Raw genomic sequence first — 27,387 nt, forward strand, 5'->3', positions numbered from 1 at the left:
ATAAAAGTCTTGACATTCTTCTTCCTTCATTGAACACTTTCATTGTTCAACTTTCTCACATCATCTTCCACCAACTTCACCCTACTTGCACACATCCCTGTGTTAATTCCTACCAAGTAAGTTTACACATTCTTAATTGATTCATTTCACTTCATTGCCTTTGAAATTTCACATTTTTACTTGTGGGTATGATTTCAGGAAAATTCATGTATGTGGAGAGTTTCAATCTGCACTCACACCCCCTCTTTTTTATGTATTCCCTAGAGCTTAAGTACGGTTGAATCTACCAGGAAAACTTTGTTATAGCAAATGGGTGTATGTAATTTTGTAAGATAAGTTCAGAGAAGGGCAATTTGCTACTGTTTGTTTTAAAATATTGGGATTTATTATTCATTTCTTTTGTTGAAGGTAAGTTCAATTTGGTTTGGGGCTGCATATTGAAAAAAATTTAGTAATGCACTTGTCTTCAGTTTTGGTTATTCTCTACTGTAACTACAAATTAAACAGTCTGTTAAAATTGGATGGAAAACCATTTGAAGCATCATTGAGGAGAGTGAAGATAGACAGAAGTTATGATGAATAGTATCCTAAAAATTTAGTGTTAAACCTAAGTTAATGGAACTTTGTGATCCATGTGCCTAAACCTACATACTTGAATAAAGCTTTGGTGGTGGTGGTTGTTGAAATTTGAAGATAGAATTTTGCTTCAGTGAATTTTCTTTTGAAAATTTATTTATGCAAGATTTAAATAGATAAGATCATGATAGAATAGTTTCATTGAATGATCATGTTCTTACTGTTGTCTTATTAGTGGATTTGGAAGCTGTGGCAGAAACAGTTGTAAATTCTACAGATCAAATATCAGCAGCACTTGAAGGCAATTCTATTGGGGAGCCAAATGTTGGTATGGAGTTTGAGTCAGAGGAAGCTGCTAAGAACTTTTATGACGAATATGCAAAACATGAAGGGTTTGTTGTTCGCCTTGATCGTTGCCATCGTTCTGAGGTTGACAACCGAATCATTTCACGCCGTTTTTCGTGCAATAAGCAAGGTTTTCATGTGAGGGTTAGAAATAAAACCAAGCCTGTTCATAAACCAAGGACTAGCATAAGAGAAGGTTGTGAAGCCATGATGTTGGTTAAAGTTAATAAATTTGGGAAGTGGGTGGTTACTAAATTTGTGAAGGAGCACAGTCATCTGCTAAATGTTTCTGGTTCTCCTTCATATAGTAAAATGATTGTGAGTTTTATCTTCTTCAAGTCCTTATCTCGATATGAAACTTGAATACAGCTTTGCATTTCATTTTAATCTATTGCAGATTGGGACAAGAAATGTGCTTTAGAGTAGTAATTCCTGTTTGCACACCTTTAACTTTTGAATTAATAGTCTTTAATCTTGAATACTGTGAAAGATTGTTGCTATCAGAGTTCATTACATATAGCCAAATCTACTATCTCTATTTATGTTATGTAAAGATCAGAAAATCACAGATTTGTTGCTCTATATAAAAAGGTAAAATCATTTGTTACTATTTGTTCTTTTAGGCAACATGTTTTGTGAGTAGCTATTATATTTTATCAGCAGCAACGTTGAGTGTACTTCTTGATGTCACACAAGTGAGGCTGTGACTGATCATAATTTATAGGTGTGGTGTGGAAATGTAGTTAACTATTGCTATCCCCAAACTTCTTTAGATTGAACACCATGGATGTATGCTCATTCTTGTTTCATTTTATTTTCTTATCATTCAGAATGCTGACAAGATAAATTTAGCTCAATGTAAAAAATCTCATCTTAGATACTCATTCTTTTTCATTTTTAAGAACTAAGATTTATTGAGTCAAAAAATGAATGTTTCTGAAGAGCATGTTGTTCTAGTGTCATACTTTTAAGGAATCCAAGTGAGTCTAAATTCCACATTGAGCATAAATAAAAAAGTTTAGAGGAAAAAGACCCATAAACCTATTGTATTGAGGTTTTGGGTTGAAAATGGTGTCGTGGTTAGAATGTTTCCACTTAATGGAGAGTGCATTGATATAAAAGAGACTCACTCTTGAGGGAGAGATGGAATTCAAGTGTTGTCTGCATTGAATCTGCTAGTTATATTTAGGTACCATTTGAATTTGGCTCCTACTTTCTATATTATGTCCAAATATGATGTGAAGTTATACATAAGTATATGTTGCTATAGAATATCTCCAGCAGTCTCTTGTGGCACATTAGGAGATTGATGACAGTGGATAACTTTTTCCCTATTAGAAGATCAGTTCTGAATCACAAGCAAAATGTTACTCAAAATGATAATTTGCATTGAGTGAAAATTTTCAGAACAGTTGACATGTTTTTTATCTTAGCATCTTCACCTGAATTTTCCTTACATATTTCCAAAGTTCAAACACTCAAAACACCTGAAACATTTGAAGGGTTTTACTTCTACTACACCAGAAACATCAGTATCAACATCTACTCATCCAGCATTTCTCTTTGTGCATTTTAAACTAATGCATTTATGAAATCTTAACAATTTTGCATACTTACTTGCAGGAGTCAAAGGATAGGATAATTCAACAACTCACAAAGGAACTTGAGTACCGAGATCGATTGTGTCAGCAATATCGCAGACAGCTATTCTCCCTTCTGGAGACTGTTGAGGAACAAACAGAAAGTTTATCAAAAAATGTTGAGCTTGTTGTTAACAATATAAAAAATCTTTAGAAAGAAGTGCAAAAACCTTATAACACTGACACACTTCCACACAGGATTTGTTAGAAAAAAACAATATTTTTGCTTCATCTTTTATACTAACTTGGGTCTAATGGAAAGGATTGCAATGAATAGGATATTGGAGATTATTTGGCAAAAAATCTCCATTGTAAGCCTAATAGAATTCATGCTACATGAGTCAGATTCATTATTGCATTGTTTTTCTTCTGTTAATAATGGATCATCCAATTGCAGGCATAGACATTAAACATATTTAGAAAGGCTTCATCATGCTCAGAATTTCTACATATGTTTATACTTTCAACCAATTACCAATTAGAATTCTACAATGCAACAACGAATAAAACTAAATTAGTGCACCTACATTTGAACTAAAACAAAAGTTTTGGTCCAATTCAACACTAAGGTTAGTTTTTACAAATTTTAATCCAAGCATGTATTCGCTGATGTGTTAAATTAAGATGTATTCAAGAACTTGTCTTTCTTTATAAATATGTTTTCATACTCATCCTTCTATATGAGAATCAAACTTCAAGATATCCAATTGGGATCTGTTTAAGAGTTAATCTTGTTTATACAAACTATTATTCTATCATAAAGATATGATTATCGACCAAATAGGATGATTACTAAATAATAATAATAATAATTATGATTATTAGTATTAGATTATGTATATATTAATATGGGCAACAACTTTTTTCATCCTTATAACTCTCTCACTGCTAGTATGTCGTTATCATAATTACCCTCACTCTCCAATAATAATAATAATAATAATAATAATAATAATTATTATTATTATTATTATTATTATTATTATTATCATAGTCAATATTATTGTCTGTGTATCTATTATTCTTGTTGCTTTCCTTCAACAATAATAAGTAAGAAAAACCCAAGAACAAAATAAAACAATGCTATCTATATAAAATACCCATAGAGTTCTCTACATATAAAATTAAGGAAATGGAATAATAGAAACTTGTAAACACAATTAAGACAAAACACCATCTTATATAGCTGGTTTCTCAAGTACACGACCTTGTGTGTTCTTCATTGAACGCATGCACAACCACTCTTTTGTGCTATTTATCATCATATGTATGTGATTTGAGACAATACGCCACAATTCCTCGTCTTGATTCACTTGGATTTTATTATTATTACATATGTACAATACCCTTAAAAAAAAAAAATTAACATACAGGTTTTACATATAAAAATTTTGTATAAAATATTCGCTTGTACGTACGAAAAAATTTATAGTAACTTCATTTCACTTATAGATAAAAATTGGTAGATAAAATTCGTAGATAATATCTGATTTATTTACGGATTCAAATCTCTCTATATTTTTCAATAAGTTAGTTTGAATTAAAATTAAAATCAAATTTAAATTGAATTATTAATTTAATAAAAAATTTATATTTATAAAAATATATAAAAATAAATTATCAAATTAAATAAACACATTTATTTTATTTATTATTTATTTATATTTTATATATATATATATATATATATATATATATATAAATGAGATTCCTCTTGTCTTTATTTACTTTAAATTTTACCTTTCAAATATATTTTTTAAAATTAAAATAATTATTTTAGTAATATTATCTTTAGTGATCATTTATACGGGTTTTGTTTAATATTAATTATTTTTAACTAAAAATCATCTACAAAATAAGAAAAATTTATTTACAAGAAAATTATAAAATTTATTTATACTTAATTTAATAATTATAATAACAATTTTTATTATCATAAAAAACTAAACTAAAATATTCACGTGTTTTTACTAATAATATTAAAATACATTTATAAATATTTAGTTATTATAATTTATATTTTAATAATTATTTAATAATATTAATTTAGAATTTCAGTAATTAAATTAATTTTTAATGGTACTTTTTCCTGTAAATCATCTCATCATCACAAGAAAAGTTTAAACGATTCAAGTGTTACCGTTCTCTGTGTTGCAATATTTTCTTAATATTCCAATTTTGACATCTTTGTTTCTACTATTTTTAAAATACTATTTTAAAAATAATCTTTTGATTTATTTTTAACTCATCATTTTAATATTTTTTATTTTAATTTTTCTTAACGATATAATGTAATAATAAAAAGTATTAAAAATAGATAAAAGATTAAATTAAAATATCATTATTTTTTTTAAAATATTAATAACAATCGCAAAAGCTAACACGATAACTTTGGCAGAGTAGAAACCCGTTCACAGGTGCCGTATAAACTTCTCCAAACGATGTGACACTATATTCGGCGCCGCGTACTACAGTAAAATATTTTCATGATTTTAATAATATTGTACTAAGTTCAAATATAATAAATATTTATTATATGTTTTCAATAATCATATTTGTTGATGGTTGATCATCTTTGATAATGTTTATGTTTTCAGTTAGAGGATGAATTATTTTCCTTGTACTTATTTATTATTTATTTCTGAAAGAGAAAATCCCAAAACATTGAAAAAAAGAAGAACTTTTCAGCAAAGATAAATTTGAAAATATAATTATAAATTATTTTCTTAAACTTTTATTTTGCAATATTTAAAGTTTTAAATATTTTATCTTCTAAAGTATACTAATAAAATTATAAATTTGGTTGAGTTTATCAATAAAGAAAATAGTATATTAAATAATTATTTTTAATTAAAATGTATTAACAATCTAAGACATTTTCACTACTATTCAATTATAGTCATGTGTTGTAAAATTATTAAATATTTTTTGGTAAGAAATAATATCATATGTTATTATATTTCATGTTTGATGATGAAGATGTTATATTTACTATATATAATAAGGCTATAAATTTTGTACAGAATGCAACAATTTTTATCTAACAAGTTAGTTTTGTAAAAATAGATTAAAAACACACCTTTTAAAATAATATAGAATTTAACGTGGTGATGGGTATCGGATCATCTACAAATATATAGTATAATACATTATAAGTAATTGTGTTGCATGAGAAGAGGGTTGAAAATTTCATATTAATTAAAACTAAATTATTAACCTCACTATAATAAAAATGATTTTAAGCATAAGTCAAAAAAAAATCCTAAAGTTAAAAAATTGTTAGTCTAAATTTTAGGCAACAAACTAACAATGAATTTGTAGTCTTAGTCTTGGTAATTGTGAGCTATATTATATACATCAAATTTATTCATTTAGGCTACAAATTTTTTAAAATTTGTAAGAATTAAAATATATAAAAAGATTGACATCACCTCCAATCAAATACCTTAGGAATTATGAGTCGTCATCCTTATATATAGTATTCAAGTTTATCATTTTTACTCGTGTGAAACTTGAACTCACACTTAAATTTTTAACATGTCTAATATATGGCAATAAGCAATGATGAAGAAACACTTGACTAAAATATGACGATAAACAACAACAAAAAGACGGTTGCCTAAGATACAATAACAGACAAAACTTTTAATGTGTTGTAGTGATATTTTTAGTGTTGCTTAGGTTGGATTTGAGGTATGCTTTAAATCAAATTTGTTATGCTTGTAATAATAAAATTGTATTTATTATTATTTATTTAATTGTCTATGATAAGGTCCTTCATTAAAATTAAAGACTTGTTATTATAATAAAGATTATAATAATGAGAAATAAGTATTATATAATTTAAATTTAAATTGTTTTTTATCATAAGATGATTGAGAACAGAACATCGTTAATCCAGATAAATCAATATGTGTAATGGTCTTTATCAAATCAAGATTAAAAGATCTTATTTTGTAAATAACACATATAAATGGCACATATATTATTATATATTATAAATTAAATTAAAAGAAAGTGTGGGTGAGTCAACGCTAATGTTTTAATTTCTTTTTAATTAATTGTCAAAAGTGTTAACTAGGCCGACGCCAGTATTTTATTTTATAAAAAAAATAAATAACATGTGGTACGCCGTTTGCCACACAAGATTATTTTTAACGTCATCCAAAAATAGGGACAAAAAACAATGATTTTGAAAGTGTAGGGACCAAACAATGATCAAGTTTCGACTATCAATAAAAATTAAAATATCTTATTTTTAAAATAACACATATAAATGGTACATATATTATTATATATTATAAATTAAATTAAAAGAAAGTGCAGGCTAGGCCGACACTAGTATTTTATTTTATAAAAATAAATTAAAGAACATGTAGCACGTCGTTTGCCACATAAGATTATTTTTAACGCCATGCAGAAATAGAGACAAAAAACAATGTTTTTGAAAGTGCATTGACTAAATAGTGGTCAAGTTTCAACCAATGACAAATTCCAAATTAAGGTAAAACTTCAGGGACCAAAAACATATTTTTCTTATAAATAAAGACCTTGACCAAGGTAACGTGAATGAAGGAAGAAAGGAAGAAAGGAGTTTCTTAAGTCATTCATCATGTGTTAACTTATTGAGATCTCACATTTATACCATATTATAAAGTTAATATAGAGATGGAAAAAATATTATATTAATCTTATATGGGTTCTAAAGTAAAAAATACTTCATACTATCTGACCCTTAATAGTGTTGCTAGACGCCAACCTTAATTAATAAATTAATGAGTTAATTTTTTACGAATTTAGTAATGAACATGTAGGATCACACACTAACGAGCTATGCTACACGAATACGACACAAGTATTAGATATAATATGTATTCCATACGACGATTTGTCTTATCCTATAAAATATAGGATACAACATGTTTTCGATACGACGATTAATTTTATATTAAAAAATATATTGTTGTTATAATTTATTTCAAATCATACCACAATTGAAAATTTTATTAATAAGTTTATCTAAATTGAATATGCTAAATATATTAAAACAGTATATGAATTAAAAAAAAAAAATTAGATATACTTAAAACAAAATAACCATACATTTTGATTTTGAAATTTTCATTTTTTTTAAGTTATGAGTAACAAATTTTTTAAACTGTTGTACTGTTACAGATGGTTAAGCTATTGCGTTTCTTTTAATTCTTGTTTTACAAAAAAAATAGGGTTAAATATGTTTTTGGTCCTTCAAGTTTTAGTGAAATTTGGAATCAGTCCCTCTTCAAAAATTTTGACCAATTTAGTCATTCATCTTTAAAAATACGTGAATTTAGTCCTTTTAACCAAATTTTGTTAAGTTTATCTGACGTTTAAAGCGCATTTCATGATAGTATTTGAATTGTTTACATCGTTTGACACATTTTTGCTTCAATGCTAAGTCAAATATTATCATAAAATGCGTTTAAAATGTCAAATAAACTTAACAAAATTTAATAAGAAGGACTAAATCCCCGCATTTCTAAAGATGAAGGACTAAATTGGTATAAAATTTTAAAGAGGGACTAATTTCAAAATTCACCGAAACTTGAGGGACCAGAAACATATTTAACCCCAAAAAAAATATTTATTTCTATAATTTATATATTTTTTAAATTACTGTAATATTTAATTAGTTGTAAACAACTTGTTATTAATGTTTTAAAATTTAACTTATATCTTATTTGAAACTATTCTTATTTATCATAATAATTATTTGAAAATTTAATTTAAAGAAAAACTGAATAATAATTAATAAATTTAAAAATATATTCAAATATACTTTTATTCTTGTTGTTAATATTAAATAAATAAATAATGGGTTGTTAATATTAATAAATCTATTTAACTCAATGCTTACCTAGTTTGGTTTCCTAATTGTATTGGGTTGTTAATATTAGAGACAGTAAAATAAAGAACAATTAATACGAAGAATGGGATGAATATTTGTATTCATAGTAACGCCCCATTTAATAATCAAACTCGATTAAATGAAAATATCACACAATATAATATAATTAGCGAAAATTCGGAGTATGACATCACTCCACATAATTATCCAAAAGTACTCAGAGAAAACCGAGGCACACCAAGATGTCAATACAAAACCAAGTGCAAAAATTAACAGTAAACGCTTAATACTCAAAAACAAGGTAATACATGGCCCATGGCCCTAAATAAAACTCGGAGAAATGGAGACCATCCCAAAGGAGCTAAGCAGCGAAATCATCATTTTCCTGTTGACCTCGAGTACCTCTCGCATCTGCTCACATCAATAAATTGATGATCATCGCAAAAGGATAAAGACCACACACAAAGTAATCAAACCAATAAAAGGGTAAGCTAGAGTAGAAAACAGTTGATCATACTATTACAAGCAATTTCCACAGTCCAAGATGCATAAGCTAACCCATCATGTTATGACTTGCAAACAATACACTAAGACTCAGACTCTACTCATCCGAATACATATAATTAGTCAGATTCGGCGGATGCTTGCACTTGTGGTGGACTTCCCCGCTCTACCGAGCTGCTCTCTCCCGAGCTAAGTGTTACAATGTCTCAACCCCCACACACAAGGTTAGCCCTTAATGGGTTTCGGGCCTCCTGCTACTCTCATCACAAGAGTCAGTTTGCTCTATGTGAGACTAACTGACTCTTTAGAGTGTCAGGATGCAACCTTACCTTGAATCCTTACTAAATTATATAGATAGGGCACCACCATGAACTCCCACTAACAGGGGTCATGAAATTACGTCCCGACCAACTGAGGCACCACCATGAGGTCTCACCTAGAGACTCATGGAATTACGCCCTAAACACGCCAACATCATGTTTCATCCATTAATATAGAATCGTATCTCATACCAATACCATGCCACTTTAATTACCGACCGTCTCATTTGTTTTACATGCCAAGATCACACTAACCCATCAATCTAATTCATAACCACAGATATTCCATGCAAATTCACAAACCTCATACTTTAAATAGAGTAAATCAATAAATCAAATCCATCCATAACAACCAAGCGAAGAAACAACGTGGCCTGCAGCAGATCTCGCTCAAGCCAGAAGCCCTCGCTCAGGCGAGAGGACTCCTCTCGCTCAAGCTGCAGATTCTCGCTTAGGCAAGATCGCAACAGAGGCCCTGGGAGGTTTTTCGCACACTCGCTTACGCGAGGCCATCTCGCCTGAGCGAGACCACCCCTCGCCCAAAGGTGAGGTTCCTCGCCTGGACCAAAAGTGCAGCGACATGTTAGGCTCCCACGCGTTCTCGCTTAGGCGAGCCCCTCTCGCCTGAGCGAGATGTCACCTCGCTCAAACGAGAGCTCTCCACCTGAGCGAGAGCTCGAGTGCAAACCTAGCCTGCTTCTGCAAGTCTCGCCTAGGCGAGACAGGCTCGTTTGGGCGAGAGTATCAGATCTCGCCATTGTTCTTCCTACACAACCACATTTTCATATCCAAATAACAACACAAGGCATCCCACATGTTCACAGCAACATACAGTCCATACTAAAACCAAGCAGACAAAAAAAAAACAGGCCAAGAATAATTTAAAACTCGAAACCCTAGCTGCCATTATATGGAAAGAGCTAGCCAAACGACTCCGACACTTAAGTGAATGAGTATGAGAGTTCTCGGAGCATATTTTAGAGATGAAAACCTTAATACAGGTGGAGCACGAGATTATTACAAGGAACCCTAACAGAAAACACGAAGGTCAAATTAAGGAGAAGGGTGTGCACTGAAAAGACTTACGTGAGTGGAAGAAGGAGGTTGAACTCACTTGAACTTGGATGAACCCCAAACCCTAACAAAAGTTTCGTGGAGAGAAAAGGGAGAGTAAGCAAGTACTGTTTTGCAAGAATGACAAGAGTGGAAGGGGTTTGACTGCCTTAGGGGCCTAGTACGCCTTATGGGCCAGCCCTTAGACCCATTAGATTGGGGCAGCCCTTAAAATAAAGGGTTAGAACATAAGTGGGCCTTACAGTGACGTCCCAATTTTGAATTTTTAACTAATAAAGATTTATGGTTAAATATGTATTTTTCCCTTAATTGTAAGTGAATCTTGAAATTAGTCCATTTTGAAACTTTGGACCAATTTAGTCATTGATTTTTTGAAATACATGAATTTAGTCCTTTTAATCAAATTTTGTTAGGTTTATCTGACATTTCAAGTACGTTTCAAAATAATATTTGACTTAATTAAAGCAAAAATATTTCAAACACTATAAACAACTCAAATAAACTTTACAAAATTTGATTAAAAGGAATTAATCCACGTATTTCAAAAGATGAAGGACTAAATTGGTCCAAAGTTTCGAAATGGACTAATTACAAAATTCACTGACCGAAGTTAAGAGACTAAAAACATATTTAACCCAAAACTTATTATCGTTGGATGTGTCCTGGGCACGGATACACAATATTCTAATTCACGTGTTGTGCATCATTATTAACGAGTGTTTAATTTTTGTGAATGAGAAAATATTATTAATTAAATTAAAATATTTAATTTTATTGATATTTTTCTAAGTGAGGAATTATTATATCTTTTTGCTAGTATAAAAAGTTTATTTTTAATTTCAAAATTATTAGTTGATTAAGTGAGACTTAATGATATATAGATCGGATACGACACTTCTATAATACGTCAATACGCTAATTTTGAAAATAATAGAACACGACATATGATTTATGCATATTGAAAAATATACAATTTAAAAAAAAAAAGAGAAATGTATGATTATTTTTGTGTGAATCCAAATTAAAATCAAATATATTAAATATTTTCAATTTAAAAATTTAAAAATTATTTTAATCATAAAAACACTCTTAATTTATATACGAAGACTTAATAAAGTAAGTTAATAACTAAATAAATCTATATTTTAAATATGATTTAAAAACGAAAATCTATTTTTTTATTAAAATAAAAGTAACGAATGTAGAAACCGTACGTATATGGTGGATTTGCAGTTCCTATGAGGTAGGAATAATAGAGTATTAAAACTACACACCAAACCTCTGATTTTTTTTTTTTTCCATCTAGCACATATTTCCAAAATAATTACTTAGATAGCATATTGTTCCCAATATATATTAATTTAGCACAATTTGAGTTTCAAGAAGTTAAAATTCGGTTTACCGGGAAGTTAAATTCTGACTTGTGTTGCATTAATTTTGTTGTGTTTTTACTAGTCAGAATCCTGAAAAATCAAATTTTAAATGGACTTAATTTCTTTTTTCGTTTTTTCTAAATGGAAAAATAAAATGAAACAAATAATTATATATTAAATTATTTTAGGTGTTATTTGAAAATATAAAATAAATCTTATTTGTTGATTTTTTTAATTTGTTTAGTATTATTTTTTAATAGAAGTTTGGAAAAACTTTATATGAATTATAATAGAAGCAACAAAAGTCAAAATAATTATTATATAAATTTATTTTGAGGTGGTGTTATAATATTTTTTTTTGTTTAAAGTAAGTGAAAGTTAAAAATTAGTTTGTATTTTAATTTTTGTACTTTGATTTTTTTATAACAATTTAATTGATAAAGTATTTTAGTTTGGAAACAAATAAATAATGGAACATTTATAATTATATTATAAAATAAATAATAGTTATTAACTTTAAATATATACTTAAAAATTCTGCTTTTAAAATATCGTAAATAAATAATTGATCAGAAAAATTGTTTGAAATAAATTAATTTTCTTATAACTTAAAATATATAGTTAATATTTGTATTTTTTAATTTTTTTTTGCATAATATATGTTCCATATCAAGTAATAAGATAATTTATTTATTTAAAAAATATATTTCTAAATTATTCAATTAATGCATTATAAATTACTACATTAACTATCATTATATTAACTTATCATATTTGTTACATTCATTTTTAAAACTTCTCTTTTGAATTACTAGGTTATTAAGAATAAAATTTAATTAATAAATTATTTTAGAATCTATTATTTATTACTATTTCTCAAAACACAATTATTAACTATATATTTTTAAGTTATAAATATCGATAAACTAATATATTCATAATTATTATTAACAAGTATTTTTTGAAATTAATTTTATTTCAAAATACTAATATACATTTTTCAATATTTATTTAATTTCAAAAAATATTTCTACATTATAAATTTCTACAATATAAAAAAAAAGCTTAAAAATGAAATAATATTTTTTCATTTTATTCTTCCATTTAAAAAAACCAAAAAAGAACTCTATTCAGAATTCGATTTTCCAAAACCCGAATTCTAACTAAGAAAACACAAAAATTAATGTAGAGCAAGTCAAATAACAATGTTCTTCCTGCACAACCACATTTTCATATCCAAATAACAACACAAGGCATCCCACATGTTCACAACAACATACAGTCCATACAAAAACCAAGCAGACAAAAAAAAATCAGGCCAAGAATAATTTAAAACTCGAAACCCTTGCTTCCCTTACCTGGAAAGAGCTAGCCAAACGACTCTGACACATAAGCAAATGAGTACAAGAGTTCCCGAAGCAAATTTTAGAGCTGAAAACCTTAATACAGGTGGAGCACGAGATTATTACAAGGAACTCTAACAGAAAACACGAAGATCAAACTAAGGAGAAGGGTGTGCATTGAAAAGACTTACGTGAGTGGAAGAAGGAGGTTGAATCACTTGAACTTGGATGAACCCCAAACCCTAACAAAGGTTCTGTGGAGAAAATGGAGAGTAAACAAGCACTGTTTTGCAAGAATGACAAGTGTGGAAGGGGTTTGGCTGCCTTAGGGGCCTAGTACGCCTTATGGGCCAGCCCTTAGGCCCATTAGATTGGGACAGCCCTTAAAATAAAGGGTTAGAACATAAGTGAGCCTTACACTGACCCCCCAATTTTGAATTTTTAACTAATAAAGATTTATGGTTAAATATGTATTTTTTTCCTTAATTGTGAGTGAATCTTGAAATTAATCCATTTTGAAACTTTGGACCAATTTAGTCATTGATTTTTTTGAAAATCATGAATTTAGTCCTTTTAATCAAATTTTGTTAGGTTTATCTGACATCTCAAGTACGTTTCATAATAGTATTTGACTTAATTAAAGCAAAAATATTTCAAACATTATAAACAACTCAAATAAACTTTACAAAATTTGATTAAAAGGAATTAATCCACGTATTTCAAAAGATGAAGGACTAAATTGGTCCATAGTTTCGAAATAGACTACTTCCAAAATTCATTGACCGAAGTTAAGAGACTAAAAACATATTTAACCCAAGACTTATTATCGTTGGATGTGTCCTGGACACAGATACGCAATATTCTAATTCATGTGTTGTGCATCATTATTAACGAGTGTTTAATTTTTGTGAATGAGAAAATATTATTAATTAAATTAAAATGTTTAATTTTATTGATATTTTTTTAAGTGAGGAATTATTATATTTTTTTGCTAGTATAAAAAGTTTATTTTTAATTTCAAAATTATTAGTTGATTGAGTGAGACTTAATGATATATAGATACGATTCGTGTATCGGATACGACACTTCTATAATACGTCAATACGCTAATTTTGAAAATAATAGAACACGACATATGATTTATGCATATTGAAAAATATACAATTTAAAAAAAACATGAAAAATGTATAATTATTTTTGTGTGAATCCAAATTAAAATCAAATATATTAAATATTTTTGTTGGTGTATGGTCGGGTACATCCCGGCCCAATAAGACAGAAATAGCCGGGATCACCCCGGCCCAAGTATGAGGCACATTCGTTGTGGCCCAGTCACTAGGGTACCTGCTTTTCACCTTTCCTCCAACACAACACAGAGGGCCCAATAAGTGTAATGGCCAGATATATCTCGGCCCCTCTTGGCTGAGTACATCCTGGCCCAAGGGAGTGGCAGATGAAACATGTGATTATGACGCAGAGGTAGAAAGGAGTAGCGCGCAATCTCAGCCAAAAAGGAAGGAGTTGATATTTGGCGAAGTACATACGGGCAAACCCCACAAAGGAAGGAGTTGATATCTGGCGAAGTACAGATGGACAAACCCCAAAAAAGGAAGGAGTTGATATTTGAGAAGTACAGACGGCCAAACCCCAAAAAGGAAGGAGTTAATCTTTAACAAAAGTACAGACGGACAAATCTCAGAATGGAAAGAGCTGATCTTTAACAAAGACACAGAAGAACAATCTCAGCCAATAAGGAAAGAACCGATGCGATGCGTGTAACTTCAGTCGGAAAGGGAAAGAATCGATCCTCGGATACAAACTGCCCGCAAATAATAATAACAGGTCCATTAAGAAATTAGTATAAATTAAGGGCTAGTGAACAGGTAAATGTATGCTTTTCTCACTAACCAATTACACCTCATATCAATCACTTTCTGACTTGAACGTCGGAGTGCCTGCAGGTACCCCCACCCCCGGAGTGCAGACGGCAGGGAGATCCAAGAGGAGTCCAGGGAGGAACAGGAGGAGGTTTGACACAGAGGGTTCTTGAGATCGTCTAGTTCCGCACCGAAATAGTATCGATCAGGTACAATTTTCAATTTAAAAATTTAAAAATTATTTTAATCATAAAAACACTCTTAATTTATATATTAGATACTTCATCGATAAATAAAAATATTCTAACATTAAATATTAAATATGAATATGTGTTAACCACAAATAACTAATATAAATTCAAATATGGATGCATACGAAGACTTAATAAAGTAAGTTAATAACTAAATAAATCTATATTTTAAATATGATTTAAAAACGAAAATCTAATTTTTTACTAAAATAAAAGTAATGAATGTAGAAACCGTACGTATATGGTGGATTTGCAATTCCTATGAGATAGGAATAATAGAGTATTAAAACTACACACCAAACCTCTGATTTTTTCTTTTTCCATCTAGCACATATTTCCAAAATAATTACTTAGATAGCATATTGTTCCCAATGTATACTAATTTAGCACAATTTGAGTTTCAAGAGGTTAAAATTCGGTTTACCGGGAAGTTAAATTCTGACTTGTGTTGCATTAATTTTGTTGTGTTTTACTAGTCAGAATCCTGAAAAATCAAATTTTAAATGGACTTAATTTCTTTTTTCGTTTTTTCTAAATGGAAAAATAAAATGAAAAAAATAATTATATATTAATAATATATTAAATTATTTTAGGTGTTATTTGAAAATATAAATAAATCTTATTTTTTGATTTTTTAATTTGTTTAGTATTATTTTTAATAGAAGTTTGGAAAAAAATTATATGAATTATAATAGAAGCAACAAAAGTCAAAATAATTATTATATAAAATTATTTTGAGGTGGTGTTATAATATTTTTTTGTTTATTGAATGTTTTAAAAAAAAAGTAAGTGAAAGTTAAAAATTAGTTTGTATTTTAATTTTTGTACTTTGAATTTTTTATAACAATTTAATTGATAAAGTATTTTAGTTTGGAAACAAATAAATAATGGAACATTTATAATTATATTATAAAATAAATAATAGTTATTAACTTTAAATATATACTTAAAAATTCTGCTTTTAAAATATCGTAAATAAATAATTGATCAGAAAAATTGTTTGAAATAAATTAATTTTCTTATAACTTAAAATATATAGTTAATATTTGTATTTTTTAATTTTTTTTTTGCATAATATATGTTCCATATCAAGTAATAAGATAATTTATTTATTTAAAAAATATATTTCTAAATTATTCAATTAATGCATTATAAATTACTACATTAACCATCATTATATTAACTTATCATATTTGTTACATTCATTTTTAAAACTTCTCTTATGAATTACTACATTAGGTTATTAAGAATAAAATTTAATTAATTGATTATTTTAGAATATATTATTTATTACTATTTCTCAAAACACAATTATTAACCATATATTTTTAAGTTATAAATATCGATAAACTAATATATTCATAATTATTATTAACAAATATTTTTTTAAATTAATTTTATTTCAAAATACTAATATACATTTTTCAATATTTATTTAATTTCAAAAAATATTTCTACATTATAAATTTCTACAATATAAAAAAAGCTTAAAAATCAAATAATATTTTTTTCATTTTATTCTTCCATTTAAAAAAAACCGAAAAAAGAACTCTATTCAGAATTCGATTTTTCGAAAACCGAATTCTACCTAAGAAAACACAAAAAAATTAATGTAACGCAAGTCAAAATTCTACTCATCGAAAATGGAATTCTGAGCTTGAAATCAGAACCGGACTAAATTGATATATTTTTGGGAACATGCTAAATTGATATATATTGAGAATAGTATACTATTGTTGTAATTATTTTCAAAAAACGTGCTAAGGTGGAAAACCCCCCCAAAAGAAAAATGCATGTTTGCTCTTCTTGATTTAAATTTACATTAAAGACTTATGATATTTATTTTATTTTATGAGTGAGATTTAATTTTACTTTCTAATATTTAATAAATTAGGACTTATAAGATTATTTTTTTTAAAAAAGAATAGATTTATTGTATTGCAAACTATATAATATAATAGAAATAAAAATAGAAGCAGTGGACGGAACATATGCATGCAACTGAGAACATAGTGCAATGTTCCCATTGGTCTGGTCGAAAGTACAAGGAAAATCAGAGACACCAAATTCAGAATCTTACTACCCTTTACCCGTACAATAATTGAAAACTCAGAATTTTCTACTTTACTTCTCCACGAAGTAGTCTTTTGATCTTTCATCTTCTTTATGATCTTTTAAATACTTCTCCTCCTAGACTTGACCCATCATTCACCAAACCACTCTTTTTCCCTTCACATTCTCTCACACTGAGACACATTAGGGTTTATGGAGATGACACCAAAGGAACACATTGAGAGGATTCGAAGGACCAAATTCTCCATTGGAGGAGAACTCAACCCTCTGCGTGAAGACTTGCACCAAGCAACCAAAAACCTCTCCACTGAGCTTTATGCCAAAGATGTTCACTTTCTTATGGAACTCATACAAGTAAGTACCCACTCACCTTCATTCTTCACTTTCATATTTTTCATTTAAATTATTTTATTTAAAAGTTGGTATATTTGAGGAAGTAAAACGTACAAAAGTTAAAGTGACCAAATGTGTATAAAATAAAGTTTACAAAATTATCAAAATTCAGTGGTAAAATTTACGGTAAATTTGATTTATACGTGTGTATAGACTATTAAAGTTAACCACCTTCCACCACCGTAAAACACCGCCACCACCTCCGAACCACCATCAACCACAACCCAAACGGATATCACACACTTAACAACACATCCAAAACTTTCCAATTTTATTTATTTCAAGAAGGGCGTAAATGGTATTTCAAAAAATATAGGGTGCTAGCGGAAAACATGGGTTGCAAGAAGCATCTGCTAATGGATTGGCCTGAATGGACCCGGACTGGTTCAAATTTGTAATAAAAGTTAAAGTAGTTTCAGTCATTAATTTGACTTAATCTTAACAATTCTGATGAAAAACAATTTTATGTGGAGTCTAGATTCTGATGTCTTATTTTAAATATTAAATATTACTTTAAATATATTTTTAATATATTTTAAAATGTTTAAATTAATAATAATGAGTGTATTATAGAGGTAGTAGAGACAAAAAAACAAAAAAACAAACCAGAAAATTTCAATTCTTTTATGTGATGTGCATCAGACTACGGCAGTGTTTGCTTGAGCGGATTTTACAAATTCACTGATTTGCGCAGATGGATTGTTATTCATTTTCATGTTCTATTGCAGTGATTTAAAAACATATATAAAGACAGATTTGCGAGATTCAACAAAATTTTCATCCACACTAAAATGCGATGATTTGCAAATATAATAGATAATTTTACAATTCTAATCCTCTCTTATAATTTTTTCTTTCATAATATTTCAAATACTAATAATTACAAAATATATTATTCTTAAATAATAATTAAAATATATATTATTAATAATTATATACAATTATTATTATTATTTTATTATATATATATATATATATATATATATAATAAAATAATAATAATAAATAATATTTTATGATATATAATAATTATTAAAATTAATAATATATATTTATAATAATAAATAATAATTTTTATATATAAAATATAATAATTAATATTATATGTCTAATAAATTATTAATAATATATACAATAAATAATATATATAATAATAATAGTTATTAACTAATAATTTTAAATAATAATAATTATTTAAAAGTAATTTTAATAATATATTAATTTACTTTTGTATTATTTTTTATTAGTTATTTAAATGATTGTTTTTAAAATGTAATATTTTTAATTAATTTAAAAATTATTTAATATATTTTTATATAAGGAGTATTTTAATAATTATTAAATTTCATATTATAATTATTAATGTTATAATTTTATAATTTTTTTTTACATTCATAATTTTTTTAAATATTATATAATTTTAATATTTTTTTAATTCATATTAATTAATTATAATTATTTTTATAACATCAAATTACAAAATTATTCTCTTTTTTTATTAAGGATATTTTGGTAACTTTTTAATTTTATTTATTTTTATAACTTTTTTATCTATCACATCAATCAATTCTTTCACTAATTTTCATAAAATTTATCTCCAAATTCACTCATTTCACCCTCTAAATCCACTCAAAAAAACACAAAAATTCATCCACCCAAATCTACACAAATTCATCTTCACACTCTTCCCTATATCTATTCCACCAAACGAACACACCCTAAAGTTACACAATATATTAATTCATTCAATACTAATTTCAAAGCCTTCACAACCGAATACTATTTTGGATGCCAAAATTTACAATAACAATATTACTTTTAAAGTATTTTAGGTTCCACAAGTTGTTTTCATAAATACTTTAGAAAAAAGAAGTTAAAATTAGTTTATGTATATATTTAGATAAGTTTATGTGCAAGCTTCTTTTAGAAAAAAATATAAAGAAGAAATTGAAGGTAATTATTTTTATAAATAAAAATTAATTTATATATATTAATTAACTTATATAAATTCTATCATATACTATTTTAAACTTTTTAAATTGTGTATAAACTAATTTTAATTAATGAAAAAATTATCTTTTTTCTTTGTATTTTTTTTTCCTAGAAAAGTTTATACACATCTTTTAATGACCCAATAAAAAGAAAATTAGTTTAGAAGTAGAGTAGGATTTGACTTACATAAGTAAAATTCACACCTCTAACCAACACATCTTAAATAAATTAAACATCTTAATATGTGAGTTCGGATTTTTAAATTATCATAAAATTTAACTTCTTTTGGACTATACCTTTGATTGATATCCAATAGAACCATTACTAAATTTTTTAAAATCACATTTTTTAAATTTTGTATTTCATTGAATTGGGCTAGTTTCTTTATTATTTAATATCATTATTTTCTTTTAGTTCATATTTTTCTTATTCGTATCCTATTTTATCTACTGTTTCTAAGGCTAGTTTATGCTTTTATTGTATTTATTTTATTAGTACCTTCACAATTTTCTTCACCATTGCAATATTCATCTTGATCTGATTTTTCACATTAAGGTTTTAATACTTCTGTGTTGGACAATTCTTCTAGTAATATTATCATTATTAGTTCTTTAAAGTCTTCAGTCACTTAATTTTTTTTTTCCCATTACTTATACCTTCATTTTTCATGTGTCTTAAATCTTCCACATTTGTAATATAAAACTTAACAATATAAAACTTAATTTTAGAAAAAATTGAAATTGAAATCGTTAGTTTATAATTTCAAAGAATTTGTAATTTTTACCGCTTAATAATAGACTTATTTTTATGTTATTGAAATTATTTTTAACTGATTATTTAAATTTATCATAAGTATTTTGCAATTTTTAATAAATTATTTCCAATATTTTATCATTTAGTTTCCCTTTAAATTATCAACGATAACATTATTATTTATTTACTTACTTTATACCGTATTTTAATTTGAATTATTATTATATTTTATTATTCACACATTCTCATTAAACTTTTTGAGTTATTCATCATATTATGTTGCTATCTTAATACGAACTCTTTTTATTATTACGTTAAAAATATGAGAAAGTTCTTTAGTTGGATTAAAAAAGTTATTAAAAAACTTTATTATTTATAACTTTTTAGTTTTAAATTGGAACATTGTTTTATTTCAATGTTTTTACTTCTTTTTTTAATTTCAAATCCAGACTTTATTATTATTATGATATATATAGAATTGTAAATTCAACAATATTGATATTAATTTAAAAATAAAAATAAAATTGAAATTGAAATTTTAGTTATTTTTATATTTTTAAAAGTTTAAATAAATTATAATTTTAACTTTATGGTAATATAATTATTGAAAATAATTTTTAAATTGATATCAAAATTAACATAAGTGAATTACAAATTTAAATGAAGTATTATTTCTAATATTTCATTATTTAATTTGTTCTATTTGGTTGATGATGTTATTATTCATTTATTTATTTATTGTTTAATATTTATTGATGATGTTATATTCTTTGTCATATTCACAGAACGCAGAAGATAACAAGTACGTTGAAGGAGTGAATCCATCACTTGAGTTCATTATAACTTCAAAGGACATAACAGCTACTTCTGCTCCAGCCACTTTACTAATCTTCAACAATGAAAAGGGTTTCGCTCCTGAAAACATTGAATCTATCTGCAGTGTTGGAAAGTCCACTAAGAAAGGCAACAGAAGTAGTGGATACATTGGTGAAAAAGGTACACTTCCACTCTTACATGTCTCAACAAGATATTTTTGTAGTTTTGTTACATTAATGGCATGCATTAATGTTCTTGCTTAATTAAATAATTTAATGTTACTTGAATTCATTTATCAATTGTATTGGATATACATGCATTCATTCATATAACTAGCCTAAATCAATTCAATGTTCTTACCTGATACCAAAGAAAATTATAACAAACAAATGCTTAATTTCACAATGCTAGAAAAATAACATACCTTGTTGAATTGCAGGTATTGGTTTCAAGAGTGTATTTCTGCTCACTGCTCACCCTTATATATTTAGCAACGGATATCAGATACGGTTCAGTGAGAAACCTTGTCCACACTGTGACATTGGGTATATAGTTCCTGAATGGGTTGAGGAGAAACCAACCTTGCATGACATAAAGCAAATATATGGTGGTGCTGCTGGTTCTCTTCCAACTACAACTCTTATCTTACCTCTAAAGCCAGATAAGGTCAATCCTGTGAAGCAGCAGCTCTCAAACATTCATCCAGAAGTGATGTTGTTCCTTTCAAAAATCAGACACCTGTCTGTAAGAGAAGATAATGAGGACCCCAAGATCAACACTGTGAATGCTGTGTCAATTTCGAGCGAGGTTAACTTTTGCACCAGGAAGAACATGAATGCAGAATCATACACACTTCATCTCTCTGCTGAGGAAAATGGTAATTCTGAGAAGGAATGCAGCTACTATATGTGGAAGCAGAAGTTTCCTGTGAGGTTGGAAAATGTGGTGGAAAGGAGAAATGATGTGGAAGAGTGGGCTGTAACATTAGCCTTCCCAAATCAGGAGAGGCTTCATAGGGGAAAGAGCTTACCAGGAGTCTATGCATTTCTGCCTACTGAAATGGTAACAAATTTTCCCTTTATAATTCAAGCAGATTTTGTTCTTGCTTCATCAAGGGAAACAATTCTCTTGGACAATAAGTGGAATCAAGGGATACTAGAATGTGTTCCATCAGCTTTTATGGATGCATTCAGAACCCTTGTTATAGGAAGATCAAATGAAGCTCCAATATCCAGTTTGCCACCCATCTTCAGGTTCCTTCCCATTGATAGTTCTCCTTTTGAAAAGTTAAATCATGTGAGGGAGAAAATCAAAGAAAAAATTCTCAGAGAAAACATTGTTCCTGTTGAGACATACAAGGAGCAGAAGCACTTCTATAGGCCGTGTGAAGTTAGCAGACTACTCCCAGAATTCTGGGATATTTTGACTGATGCTCAGGAAGAAAGCGTATACTTGCATAACCTCTCATCTCACAATGAAAGAAAAATCTTGAGTTCCTCATTTGATAGAACTGAGTATGATCACATTCTCAGCTTTTTAGAGGTTAAACAAGTCAGCACTGATTGGTATGCAAAGTGCATCCAGAGTTCTAATCTAGTGCATGAAGCATCAGAAGTTCTTTATCTGAAGCTTTTACTGTTTATCATTAAAAACTGGTCAATATTTACAGGCTCCAATATGATGGACATTCCATTAATCAAGTGTGTGGATTCTGATAATAATTTGTCCCATTTTACTCTTCGTCAATGCAGCAACGGTGCCAAGCAAGTAGTCTTAACAGATTCAAGTCAATCTATTCCGTGCTCTTGGATGATTGATTGGAACAGCGAGTTTTCATGTAAAACCTCGAGATTCTTTATGCCACAAGTCACACAGGAAGCTATCTTTCAGTCACCACGCAGGCAGACATTGTTGGAATGGCTAGAAAATCGAGTCAGTGTCACTACTTTGAATATGCACACTTTTGCAAGAGTCCTTTGTAGTTCTATAAACAATCACTCCAAGCTTGCCATTAAATATGCCCATTTCTTATACCACTCTTTCTCGAAGAGATATTTATCAAGTAGTGAGGTTCAAGGTTTGTGTAGTTCCATGGCACTTGTGGACAACTATGGGCATGTGATTGGATCCAGAAAAGGGGTTCTTGTGCCTGCAAGTGGGAGCAAATGGGCAGAGTTGATTGTATCTAATCCATGGAGGAACCAGGATTATGTTGAGCTGGGAAAAGAGTACTTGCATTCATTGGATTGTGCAGGCCAATATACAGAATATGGGAAGCTCATAGATTTCCTGAAAAATTATGCTGATGCTTCTGATATACCTAATATATATCCCCCAAATGCTGGGTTTTCCTCTGTGCAAACACTACTTAAAAAAGAAAATGCACTTTTGCTTCTGGATTGGATTCGAGGACTGAAGCAACGGGGTAGGAATCTGCCAGAGAAGTTCTTGAAATGCATAAAACAAGGAAGCTGGCTTAAAGTTACAGTCAATGATTGTGGACCACCTTCGAAGTCATTTTTAATTGGCTCATCATTAGGAAGAATTTTGCAGAGCGGTTCTATTCTTGTTGACATTCCACTGATTGATGAGGGCTTCTATGGGAATCAAATATCAGAGTACGAGGAAGAGTTGAAGACCATTGGGGTGATGTTCAGCTGTGAGGAAGCATGTGGATTCATCGGAAGAGAGCTAATGTCCCGTGCAGCTTCTTCCACTTTGAGCAGAAATGATATACTATCGATGCTTGAATTCATCCAATATCTGAGGCAAAATTATCTTCCCTTAGACCAGTTTGTGAACTGCATCAGAGAGGGAAGTTGGCTACGGACATCTCATGGTCTAAGGTGTCCTATTAGATCTGTATTGCATGATTCAGAATGGGCAGTTGCATCTCAAGTTAGTTCAATCCCTTTTATTGATAAGGCTTATTTTGGTGAGGACATATATAAGTTCAAAGAGGAGCTGAAGTTGCTGGGTGTGATTGTTGGCTTTGATAAAAACTATCAAGTGGTCATTGACCATTTAAAATCACACTCAGATTTGGCCAATTTGACAGCTGAGGCTGTTCTTTTGTTGATGAAATGTGTAGAATTTTCGCGTGGCCGTAGTAGTAAACTCATAAATTCACTCAAGGGAGCAAGGTGCTTGAAGACAAGCATGGGCTTCAAAATTCCTGGTGAATGTTTCTTGCGTGATCCTCTATGGGGCTGCATTCTGGAGGTATTCAATGGTCTTCCTATAATAGATCATCAATTCTATGGAGAGAAAATTTTCTCTTACGACGATGAATTGAAGGAAGTAGGGGTGGTGATTCACTTCGAGGAGGCTGTAGAAAAGTTTGCTCATCTCTTCAAACAGAACGCATCACAAGGTTCATTTAACCAAGTTAATGTTAAGTCATTTCTTTCATGTTGTAGGGTGCTGGAGGGAACTAAATACAAATTTCCTCCTGAATTCTCTAACATCATTCGTACTGAGAAATGGTTGCAGACTAAGGTTGGTAGTCGTAGGTCTACAAGAGCATGCATTTTATATGGTCCAGAGTGGAAAGCTATCTCTTCAATAGCTTGTCTCCCTTTCATTGATGACAGTGACAAATGGTATGGTGAGGGAATACATGAATACAAGAAAGAGCTGAAGGGAATTGGTGTTGTTACTGAGGTAAAAGACGGGGTGAAGTTTGTTTTTAAATGTTTGAATTTTCCTTCAGATACCTCCACCATTACTCCTGAAAGTGTTTTTTCCTTGCTGGAATGCATCCGTGTTCAAATGAAAGGGGGTATTTTCACCATTGAAGAAGACTTTAAGAAAAGATTGTCTAGAAATTGGTTGAAAACACATGCTGGTTATAGGTCTCCAGATAAGTGTTTGTTGTTTGATTCCAAGTGGAACAAGTACCTGAAGCCAACAGATGGACCTTTCATTGATGAGAATTTCTATGGACCTGAAATTTCTTCTTACAAGAAAGAACTCAATGCAATTGGAGTCACAATTGACGTTGAGAAAGGGTGCCTCTTGATTTCTAATCACCTTGACTATCTGTCTGATTATGACACCATTGTCAAGATATATGGGTACATCCTTTTTCTCTCAAGAAGATTATTCCTTTTTTCTCTCTTCATTTCAAAATTTTAAGCCTATGATTCATTCTGTCTGATTATTACATTTTTGTGCATAGGTACTTGAGTGAACACAAGTGGAAATTTGAAGATAAAGCTGCCAGAAAAATTTGGATTCCTGAAAGTGCAGTGTGGGTCAGTTCTGAACAATGCGTCATACATGACCAAGATAATCTTTTTGGTTCAAAATTTCATGTATTGGAAGATGTTTATGATGAGAATATTCTTCCATTTTTCTCGTTTGCCTTGGAAGTCCGGAGCAGGCCCTCCCTTGATGATTACATCAATATTTGGAATGAGTGGGAAAATTCAGAGGAAGAGTTGTCACCTGACCAATGTTCTAAGTTCTGGGGGTTTATATTGAAACATTTGACCTCAAGATCTGAGAAGAAACTGGCTAATTGCTTGGTGAAACTCCCTGTAACATCAGGCAACAATGAAATATTTTTGTTAAACAAGAATGATGTTTTCATTCCTGATAACCTTCATCTGAAGAAGCTTTTTGAGCAGGAGAAAGTCTTTGTCTGGTATCCTCAGAGCTTGGCACCATTGACCCGGTGTGAGTTGTTTGACATATACAGAAAAATTGGTGCTCGAAATATCTCTGAGTCTGTATGCATGGAAGAGTCATCCTTGATCAACGGTGTTGAACTCAAAAAGGTTGATCCTGGTCATATTTGTAATGTGAAGGTGCTGGCTAAGCTTATTCTTGGTTTCCTTTCTTCTTCTAGCCTAAAAATGGAACCAAACAAGAGGCATGAAGCTGTTCAAGATCTGCTGAACTTGAGTTTCTTTGAGATAAATGGTGCAGTCACTGCAAGTTACACTTTGGCAGTATCATCTGGGGAAATCATTGTCAAAAAGGCAAACAAAATGGTACGGTGGCAAAGACAAAGCTCCAAGTTTTTCACCCAAATGAACTGGCAAAGTGAAGATGCAAGTTTGCTGAAATATGCTACATACTTCTCAGAAGCCATATCAGAGGGTGTTTTGCAAGAGCATCATGATCATGTTCCTGAACTTTCTAAGCTCATCAGATTGGCTTTTCTTCTGAAGTTCAACAGTGGGGAAATTGAATTTCTTATGGAATCCAACAACTTGCACTGTGAGGATGAAGACTTCCTCAGTTCTTTCTTCCCTTCAAACTAAGCTTCTCCGTAATTTTAAATGTTTTAATGGTTTGTTTATGTTGCTATATACTATGAATATGCACATTCATAAATTATGTTTAAGTTTTTTTCCCTTGTCTAAGTAGTGTGTGATTACTTAAATGACCAAAAGTAAGGTTTGGTATTGGCTGTTAAGACCTGAAGAAATCTTAGTTACTCAATTTCATGGTCAATGCTTTGTTTTTATTGTATGGCTGAATAGTATTTGTGTATATATTCACATGCTATGTCTCTACTTCTCTTTGATGAACATTTGCACTTGACAGTAGTCATGATCCATATTCAACTCTGTAGTTTCATATACCAAAATCAGAGTTCTGAAGTTTGGTGGAATTTTCTTCATAGCGAAGTGATTTAATATATAATCCAAAAGATATATTTTCAAATATGAAACGCTTATTGTTCTTGTTCAGCAATTTACTAGGAAAGTCCTAGCATACTATAGAACATAGCCATGCAGGTTCAGCATTGTTTCCTAAACGTGATAAATAAAATTGATCTTACTACAGAAAACACTCTTGTTTGAAACGAAACTCACTCGTTGTAGTGAACATAAGTAATTGAAGCTTATGAATTTTATGATTAAATCTGAAAATTTTCAAGAGAGTCATTCCAAGACATATGGCATTTAGTTCCTGTTTGATAAACTTCTAATGAGTATTCATTCATTGAAGAAGATAAGATACGTGAATGTGTTCATAAACTAAAATCGACATTTTAGCATTTGAATAAAATAAATAAAAGGTTTTAGCATTTGAATAAAAAGAATTCTTGACTTTCCGTCATCTTTTTTATTTCTCAAGTGAAGAAAAACAAAGAAAAATTTAAAATAATAATAAAAATTCAATTTGGATAAAAAAAAAACTACTGAAAATATATC

At 29.2% G+C, this 27,387-nt stretch overlaps 2 protein-coding genes across 2 annotated transcripts; both read left to right on the top strand.

Annotated features, from left to right (window-relative positions):
• Window positions 1-2,972, top strand: LOC114166470 (protein FAR1-RELATED SEQUENCE 5-like). Its single transcript, XM_028051206.2, has 3 exons — window positions 1-116; window positions 812-1,239; window positions 2,545-2,972. Coding segments are annotated over exons 1-3 (600 nt in total). The 5' UTR covers window positions 1-115; the 3' UTR covers window positions 2,716-2,972.
• Window positions 2,973-17,368: 14,396 nt separating this feature from the next.
• On the top strand, window positions 17,369-26,727 carry LOC114165092 (ATP/DNA binding protein). Its single transcript, XM_028049748.2, has 4 exons — window positions 17,369-17,617; window positions 21,187-21,397; window positions 21,657-25,293; window positions 25,398-26,727. Exons 1-4 carry the CDS (start codon window positions 17,456-17,458, stop codon window positions 26,485-26,487), a joined length of 5,100 nt encoding a protein of 1,699 aa, XP_027905549.2. The 5' UTR covers window positions 17,369-17,455; the 3' UTR covers window positions 26,488-26,727.
• The last annotated feature ends 660 nt before the right edge of the window (window positions 26,728-27,387 follow it).

Source organism: Vigna unguiculata, chromosome 10 (genome assembly GCF_037176805.1).
Source record: "Vigna unguiculata cultivar grain cowpea cultivar isolate G323 ecotype 2 chromosome 10, ASM3717680v1, whole genome shotgun sequence".
NCBI classification, from domain to species: domain Eukaryota; kingdom Viridiplantae; phylum Streptophyta; class Magnoliopsida; order Fabales; family Fabaceae; genus Vigna; species Vigna unguiculata.

Coding starts and splice junctions, on each gene's coding strand:
- LOC114166470 (XM_028051206.2), top strand. Junction 1,240..2,544: donor CTTCATATAGTAAAATGATT/GTGAGTTTTATC, acceptor ACTTACTTGCAG/GAGTCAAAGGATAGGATAAT.
- LOC114165092 (XM_028049748.2), top strand. CDS start 17,456: ATGGAGATGACACCAAAGGAACACATTGAGAGGATTCGAAGGACCAAA. Junction 21,398..21,656: donor TGGATACATTGGTGAAAAAG/GTACACTTCCAC, acceptor GTTGAATTGCAG/GTATTGGTTTCAAGAGTGTA. Junction 25,294..25,397: donor ACCATTGTCAAGATATATGG/GTACATCCTTTT, acceptor TTTTGTGCATAG/GTACTTGAGTGAACACAAGT.